This window comes from Vombatus ursinus, unplaced genomic scaffold (assembly GCF_900497805.2).
Source record: "Vombatus ursinus unplaced genomic scaffold, bare-nosed wombat genome assembly UNPS02014770.1, whole genome shotgun sequence".
Taxonomy (NCBI): domain Eukaryota; kingdom Metazoa; phylum Chordata; class Mammalia; order Diprotodontia; family Vombatidae; genus Vombatus; species Vombatus ursinus.
Window position 1 is genome coordinate 24,587,136 of NW_020954548.1, and position 9,154 is coordinate 24,596,289.

At 36.8% G+C, this 9,154-nt stretch overlaps 1 protein-coding gene across 7 annotated transcripts in view; it reads right to left on the bottom strand.

Annotated features, from left to right (window-relative positions):
• The window catches only part of LOC114043904 (interleukin-33-like), a 51,468-nt gene that overhangs the window by 8,566 nt on the left and 33,748 nt on the right, over positions 1–9,154 (bottom strand). For all 7 annotated transcript variants that reach the window (XM_027863145.1, XM_027863146.1, XM_027863143.1 and 4 more), the window contains 4 exons: positions 8,948–9,142; positions 4,782–4,904; positions 4,054–4,098; positions 2,028–2,113 (listed from right to left, as the gene is read on the bottom strand). In XM_027863145.1, the coding sequence (XP_027718946.1) occupies positions 2,028–2,113; positions 4,054–4,098; positions 4,782–4,904; positions 8,948–9,142 (449 nt within the window). The remainder of the gene's footprint in view (positions 1–2,027; positions 2,114–4,053; positions 4,099–4,781; positions 4,905–8,947; positions 9,143–9,154) is intronic.

Sequence of the window (9,154 nt, forward strand, 5' to 3'; positions counted from 1 at the left end):
GGGAGGGGGAGAGACATTCCATGATTCCAAGAATAAGCAACAGTATAAGTAAAGGCAATGAAACATAAAAGTCCATGGCATGTTTGGTGGACAAAGAGTAGTCCATTCATCATATTCTAATTTATTTATTTATCTGTGTCCCCATTTTATCTCCCCTACCAGTCATTGAACTCCTTCAGGAAAAGGATTATACTCTATCCAAATCTATATCTATATTGTCCTTATCTCCAGGATCAAACATGAAAAATAACGTGGTTCTTGCCCTCAGGGAGCCAATAATCTAGTGGAAGAGGGAGGATAAAATATACATAAATCCACGTAAAGGTAAGGTAGAATGTAATGGGAGCAGAAGAGAGATCAGACACATTAAGTTAACAGAGGAGCTATATTTACCAGAAAATCTTAGAAACCAAAAGAATGCTTTCCTTCAGTCCTCTTTCATTATTCATGGCTCACTTACTGAGGAAGGAGAGTGTGGAAGAGGTAGATGGGAAACTGAAAGAAGAGGGATTTGCTGAGAGTCACTGATAGCTGATTAGTGACATTCACTGACTTTTCATGTATGCTGGGTAATATTTCACAGTCTCTGTGTTAGGAAAGGCAGAAAAGTTACAGAGCAGTAAATTTCAGCTCAAAATAAGGAACAGCTCTCTAACCACTTGAGTTGTCCCAAGAGAGAATGGGCTCCCTCAAGAGGTAATCAGTTCCGCTCCATGAAGATCTTCTAGGGAGAATGGATGACCATTTGTTCATCTTGCATTCGCTATCAAAAGACTTTAATTCAGACCCCAAATTCTTCTGTATGAGATGTAGCAATCAAATCAATATAATTGGACAAACTGATAATAAACTTCTTTGGGCTTTAATTTCCTTTTATATAAAATTTGGGCATTATACTAGGTGATGTATAAGATCTTTTCCAGTTCAAATGGTCTACTACTCTAAATGTTTTTCTCTGATTAAAAAAAAGAAAGAAAAAAGAAACTCCAAAAGTCTATTTATTTATCCAGAGTTGGTCATTAGGTTATAAATAATACATGAGCATCTATGGAAAATTCTTAATGACTCTACCAAAGAGGCTTCCAGGCCGCTTTCACTGATGTGTGCTCAGGATTTCAAACTTGATTTTAATGTTAGCTAAAAAAAAATCGTAATTAAGATGGTATGGTAGTACCATTGGGTATAGTGGAACACTGGCTTTATAGTCAAAAGATGACAAGATTCAAGTCCTAGTTCCAGCACTTACTGTGTGACCCTGGGCAAGTCACTTAACCCTATTTGCCTCAGTTCCTCACTGTAAAATGAGCTGGAGAAGGAAATGGCAAACCACTCCAGTATCTTTGCCAAGACAACCCCAAAAGGGGTCATGAAAAGCCAGACATGACTGAAAATGACTGAACAACAACCACAACAAGCTATGTCACCCCAAGTGAGTTGTGTCATTAATGGAACTGTTTAAAAAAAAAATAAACTTTTGTTGGTATCTTTTGTTTTTACATTTAGATAAAATTGTATTGATTAAACCTTTCTACAACTCATCTGTGGGGCTTAATAGTCTTACAATACATCCCTCATGGGGTTGTTATGAGGAAAGAAACAAACATTTATTAAATTCATACTATGTGCCAGACAGTGTGCTAAGTGCTTTACAAATATTATCTCATTTGATCCTCACAACCAATTCTGGAGATTGGTGCTATTATTATCTCCATTTTATGGTTGAGGAAACTGAGGTAGATGAGGTTAAATGACCTACCCAGGGTCATATAGCTAATTTCTGAGGCTGATTTTGAACTCAGATCTTCCTAAGTCCAGGTCCAGAGCTCTATCCATTGTGTCACCAATACTTAAGCAAAGCTTAACGTACTGTTAAGATGTGAGTTTTGATTATTTGGAAACTAAATGCAAAAGCTTTTCGAATAATGCCTTCTATTGCAATTCCCCACCCCTTGTAGCACAGATAACAGAAAATTGATCTTGTTGGAACATATGTAGCATGATTGGCACTAGGAACATATTTCTGTTACCTCAATATTCTTGTCATTGGCAAGCACCTGGAAATCCGTGTCAGAATGCCGAAGTTTCAGGCCCACCACTGAGGAGGACAAATTGTCTTTGGCACAGAGACATAAAAAAAAATAGCAATGTTAACATAGATTTAAGAATTGTAACATATTTTATTTTAGTGAATTAAATCTACTAGGAAAAAAAATGGAGAGACATTGAAAACAACCACATGACTCTGGAACATTGCATTAGAGTGCTGAATTCAGTGTGAAAATTCTTTTATACCTCCCATCACTACTCTCCTCTCCCCCTTCAAAAACTACATTTTTCCGAGTAAAGGCTTCTGACCCTACTGTAAAATGATCATTTCAGGAACTAGTGTTGGATTTGGAGTTGGAAGACCCAAGTTTGAGTTTGGGCTGCAACACTTCCAAGTCCTAGCTGTGTGACCTTGGGCAACTGAGCGCATCTGAGCATCTTAATTACTTCGTCTACAGAAGATGGGTAAAAATATTGGCACAGTGGGTAGGGTGTTGGACTTGGAATCAGGAAGACATGAGTTAGAATCTTGCTTCAGACACCCATTAGCTGTGTCACTTTGGTCAAGAGTTGCTTAACCTCACTCAACCTCAGTATCTTCATCTGTAAAAAAACAAATAACACCTACCTCACTGGGTTGTTGTGAGGAGCAAATGAGATAATGCAGGTAAAACTCTTTGTAAAGCTTAAAGCACTAGGTAAATACTAGTGATTATAACATTGTTACCTAATAATGCTCCAGGGTTACTATGGGGAAAATGCTTTTGTGATTAGGGTCCCTTTAAGGCTAAATTTCTATGGTTTCATAAATGACTTTATTTTGACAATACATAAAGATGTCCAGTATGTACCTTGTGGTGGTGGGGAAGGACAGAAAGGGAAGAGAATATGTTTATGCTTCCCATCCTCTCTATTTCAACCATTTCTGGGTCTGGCTCTGGGCGGTGCTACTGAGTAGGCTTAGTATGGTGTCTCAGCTGCAGAGACACCTCCTATCATGGGCATATCCACACCTGTCACTTTATACCTTTTCTTTCAAGGAGATCTTTCAGATTTATCTTTACCCAAAGCTTACTGTATTTTTTTTTTAAAATAAAAACACTATAGGCATAGAGGAACTTTTAAAAAATATTATAAAAAGCATCTATCTAAAATCAAAAGTAAGCATCATATTTAATGGGGATCACAACAACTCAGGCAGCGAGGTGGCACAGGGGATTGAGTGCTGGACCTAGAATCAGTAAGTTCAAATTTGGCCTCAGACACTGGCTATGTGACCCTGGGCAAGTCACTTAACCCTATTTGCCTTAGTTTCCTCATCTGTAAAATGAGCTGGAGAAGGAAATGGCAAACCACTACAGTATCTTTGCTTAAAAAACAAACAAATAAACAAACCCAAACAGGGTCACAAAAAGTGGGACACAAATGAAATGACTGAACAACAACAAAGAACCTTTTCCAATTAATACAGGAGTGAAGCAAGGACACTCACTCTCCCCACTATTATTTGATATAGTTCTGGAAATGCAAGGAATAGTAGTAAGATAAGAGAATGAAATTAAAGGAATAAATATAGGTAAAGAGGAGATAAAACTGTCCTTGTTGGTTGATGATATGTAGTTTACTTGGAAACTCCTAGGGAATGAGCAGACACTGAGACAATTTTGTTTCAACAAAGTTCAAGGCTGCAAAACAAATTCTCAAAAGCCAATCGCACTTCTATATAACATAATGTATAATAAATAATAAAATATATAATATTTTATAAGTAAATAACAAAAATATAATATATAATATAAAAATCCCAAGAAGCAATAGTAGAAAGGGAAATCCCATTTGAAATAACTATAAAATGCATAAAATATCTGAGGATCAACTTCCCAAAGTACACAATTGTATAGATTCAATTACCAAGTACTCTCTAAAGAGATGAAGAATAATTTAAATATCTGAAGGAATAAAATAAAAGCATTGAAATTTCCTTTCCCTACATATTATGTGTTTTACCTTCATTTGAAGTTCTATAGGTGAAGAAGTCTACCGATAGTGAACCTGAAAGAGAATTTGAAAAAAAAACAAAAACACAACACCTTTTAGTGATTAATCAAAATTTTAGCTTTCAGTTCCATGGGAAAGCATTGGGAAAGGCCCTTCCAAAATCATGGGTGCCAGTAATTAAGAGAAAGCTTTTATGGTTCTGAGAATCACAGAGTGAAATTTGGAAATGGCCCTTTAATAATACACATAAGATTTACCCATGTGTCTCTTAAACACTTAGTTGTTATTGAAATATGGAAAAGCTCATAGAACTGATATCATTTTCATTTTAAGTGCTTGAAGCTGCTGGTCATAGTGTTGAGTATATGTTGAATAGATGATCCAAATTTTATGAGTTTGTAGATTTTGGTGGCAGGAAATCAGCAGTGATAGCAATGTCAATTCTGGACAAAAGGTGTCATTTCACCTTTTTTGTGGTTAGAGAACAAAAGGGCTGGTAAAATCTTTTAATGTGTTTAATAATCATAGACAGCATTTCTTAAGAAGCATAAACTTTGACTTGCTTTGTGATTTTCCATGGTGTAAAGTACCATACTTGAGTGATACTGGGTTATTTGTGAAATAGGAAGACTAGTAAGTGATCCAATTTTTGCAAGTCAATATTTTTTTTTAGAGAGGAAGTATGTGAAATCAATCATCACATCAATATTAATTCTGGACAAAAGAAGACACTGTACCTCGATCTTGGTTCCCAACTGGGTCATCAACATATATTTCAGGTATTCCATTGTAGACAGAACAAATGACAGCCTTATTTTTGGATGTGTTCAAGCCAGTGTAGTGCTTTGTACTCTTCAATTCTATGTAACGAAGCATGAAAAGCATTTAGCTCCATGGAGTATTACTGTGTGAGGATTTTCTCTTTTTTTAAAAAATTAATAGACATATTGCAAATTTATCTGTAGTTTGTCAGCCAGTGGTACAAATCTTGGGTTCTTAGTAGGCAGTGAAGACTACTGACAGAAATTTAGATTCCATACTCTCTTCCTGAGGTAAACTTTGTAAAGATATCTTCCTTGACTCAAGAGCCCCTAGATATTTACCTGGGGCTTCCTACTTGGAAAGAATATTGGATGTAGAGACAGATGATCTAAGGGCAAGTCCCAATTCTAGCAATTATTTGCCATGCAATCTTGGGCAATTCACTTCCTTTCTATGAATCCCGGTTTCCTTAACTTAACCAATATTAATTTTTATCTGGTTATTCACTTGCTCGCTTGTTGTAGGGAAAACTGTCCTGCTGACAAAGCTTTATTTATCTCAAACATTAAAAAAAAGAGGGGGAGTAAAAAGTTTGATAATTTGCTAGTTCCTGTTTTGATGGGTTGGTTTTTGTTTTTGTTTTTTTGGTTATCAATTACTAATATTTCTTACTGGTGATTTCATCTTAACCAATGAAATAACTGAAAATATAACCTAGACCCCTTGAAGGAGCCATGATTTGATCATAATAATGATCACTCACCTACAGTACCATTTATATAACACTCTAAAGGTCACAATGCTAGATCACAGCCTTTCTGGACTTTTTCATACTAAACAATTTTCTTTGGTTTTCCCCAAATCCTCTATCCAATGTGTTGGGCACTCAATCTTATTCTCTTAATATTTTGGAGGTACCAATGAACAGCTCAGACTATTCATCTACTGCCTCAGCCTTCTTTTTCCATCTATATATGACCTTGATAATATCTTTAATGCTACTCCTTCTCAACTTCAAGTCAACTGTGGTAGCATGGTATGGTCCTATGCCTACTATACTCTTTCCATTTTCTGTTGGGTTACTTGTTGTGTTGATTCTTCTGAGGTGATGACCTATGGTTTTAGCCATGTAATATCAATAGGAAAATACTGATGTCAAAGAAATGGAATTCTGTGACCATAAAAAATTTGTTATTAGTGAAAGCACTGTGCAATTTTTCCATTCCAAATCAGTTTGATTTTTTTCTACTCAGTTCTGGGGTCAGGGTGTCTGTTTGTAGTACCCATTCAAGATACACAAACACACACACATTAATGATGCAGCTAAGTGGTGCAGAGGATAGAGCGTTGGATTTGGAACCTGGCTTCAGATACTTCCAAGCTATGTGACCCTGGTCAAGTCCTTTAACCTCATCCTTAGTTTCCTCAACTGTAAAATGGAGGTTAAAATAGCATCTACTTCTCAGGATTGTTGTGAAGATAAAATGAGATAAAACTGGTAAAGTACTTTGCAAACTTTAAAGTGCTAGATAAATTTTAGCTATTATTGTTATGTAAACTGAACGGAATACTCATCACATTGCATGTCACAATCTGGATAATCTGCTTTTCTATCTACCTTCTTTTTCTAGTAAGAATTAGATCAGAACAATATATCGAACCCTGCTGCACATTTCCCTGAGGCAGATATTGTATTATTCTGGGGAACAAACATTTATTAAGTACTTTCTATGTACAAGGTACTGTGCTAGGGCCTGGAAATATTTTTTGGGGGGTTGGGGTGGGGAACTTATTTCATAGGGCACTCCTGATGATGAATGAAGCTCGGCCATGGTTCTACAGTTTATAATCTTAAGAGAGTTGCCCAAGGCACTGAGATGTTAAATAAATTGTCTAGTTTGTGTCAGGGATTGTAATTGAAGCTTACTGACTTTGAGGCCCACTTCCTCTCTGTGCCAGGATTCCTGGGGATAAGAGTAAAAAAAACAGCAGAGGAAAGCAAGAACCCTTCCCCCTCAACATGATGCATTGGGGCACCTCCAATGCATATGGGCTCGGATCTCCAAGTATGTACCAAATGACTTCAGTGTTCTGATGTAAATGTTCACACCAAAAATTCAATGAACAGCTCTCTAGAGCTGGTTCAAACTGGCTCCAGCATATCCCTGATGGTAATGTACAAAAGAGCAATTTAGTGAAGTGATAAAGTTGGAAGCCAGATTTCAAAAGATTGAGAAATAAGTGGGGAGTGAATAAATAAAGACAAAGAGAAAATTCCTCACCTCTAAAATGAAGGGGTTGGCTGATCTCCATAGTGCCTTCTACTCCTCTATGCTATGATTATGTAATACTATAAGTCCTCAATAACTATGGGACCATCATAACAGACCCAGCTTAATTGGGAGGTGAAAACCAAAGGATAATAACTTTTCTCCATGCTTTAGTAAAGTCTGGTTTGTTATGATGATTGTAAAGAATTGGCATATCTGCTGAAGCCAGAGTCCCAAGTGGGAACCTTTACAACTTTACCCTTCTTTTCTGTGAGGAACTTCTAACTAAATTATCCAGAAAGTTCATGAGCTATAGTCTATCCCTAGAAGAGAATATAGTTTGTCTCTAGAAGAATGGGTCAGGAGCCATTTTAGGGGCTAGTGACCCTGGGACAAATCCGAATGGGTGCTTTCCACATGTGTACACCCTCTGTGAACATGGCTATATAGTTGTAACATGGAGGAAGAAAGCTAGTCTTGGCATCAGAAGATAGGGCTTGAGTCCCATTTCGGACACTTACTGGCCATGTGATTATGGGGCAACCACTTGAACTTTCAGATATTTAGTTTCCTTATCTATAAAAAAGAGAATAAAAATGCTTGTGCTCTCCACCCCCACTGATTGTCACAAGGAAAGCTTTTTGAAAACTTTTAAAGAATTATATACATGCTTTAGAGAAGGGAACATATGCAGAGTAAGGATCCACTCCAGATAACCCTCCTGGAGTTGGGAAGGATATGACTATGTTTGGATTTTTGGGGAAATCTCTCCAATGTGGCATGTCTGTGTGTGTGTGTGTGTGTGTGTGTGTGTGTGTGTGTGTGTGTGTGTTTTCCCCCACTTACTAATCCCTTGGAAAACAGATGGGAGAGCAGGTATTGTGCTTCTGTTTTTTTTCCACATACAATCCTGTGCATAGTAGCTGCGTTTAGTACATTTTTCATTAACAGGAGCTTAGTTTCCAGTAAGCTCTAAGTCTACAATAATAAGGCATTCAGAGACAGCCAAGGCTGTGTTTCTTATATGATATTTATTCTAAGATTCCATCCCATGAACCCAAGGGACATGGTTAAGAGCCCCAATTGTAACATGACCCTAAGTCGATTAGAGCAATTTTTTTTGTCCTTTGAATACTTCACAAGAGTTTCCCTGCCCATTATTTTTGAGGAGGAAATTTAAAAAAAAAAATTCAAACTCTCCCTTCCCCCAAATGATCATCACCTCAGCACCCATCTGCTCACCATGGATTGAAAATCAAAGCAAAATTTTTAGCACCTAATTTTACACATTCTAGCACCAGGGGTCCCCTATTTTTTAATCTATAAGTTTGAAATTTATGGGTTCTGCTGATTTGTCTTTAATTTGTCTTAACTATGCCTCACAGGAGTTATTTTAAAAATTTGCCTTTTCAAAAAAGTCAGCATACTGGGGCACTGTTCTATTATCTTTCATCGTATATTTTGAGTTTATGGCAGTAATACAGTTAAAATGATGATTTTGTTTCTGTGTTTATCTACAGTGGAAGTTTTTCTCTTTTTTTGTAGCAAAATTAAGGGAGTAGTTCCTTTATATTCTTGCTGCTCTCTGGATAGAATCTCATTTTCTTAGGAAGAAACAATAAAGGACAATTTATACCTGGGATTCAAAGCTACAAGGGACCATAGAGATATTTCAGTCCAATCTCTTTCATTATCTAGATAAGGAAACTGAGGCCCAGAGTGGGAAATTGCTTTTGCCTAAGGTCACAAGTAGTAAACTGCAAAAGCAGGTTCAAACTCACACTTTTCTGATTCCATTCCTGGCAGTCTCTCCATTACAGCCCAGAGTCCCTAAATCAACAAATAGCTTAAAGATGAAAAATAGGACAGACCTGGATAAAAATTAAGTGTTTCGGTATTAACACGTTGTAGCTTTTCTATTTGGTGGCTTCTCATCAATGGGACTTCATTTTCCACTTGGTAGCTTCTCATTTTATGTGTAATAATTGAGGCTTCATTTTCCCCAATGCATCTTGAACGTAAATTCTTATGTATGATCTGATAGCTTTTCCCAGAATTTGAGAATCCTACACAAGAGA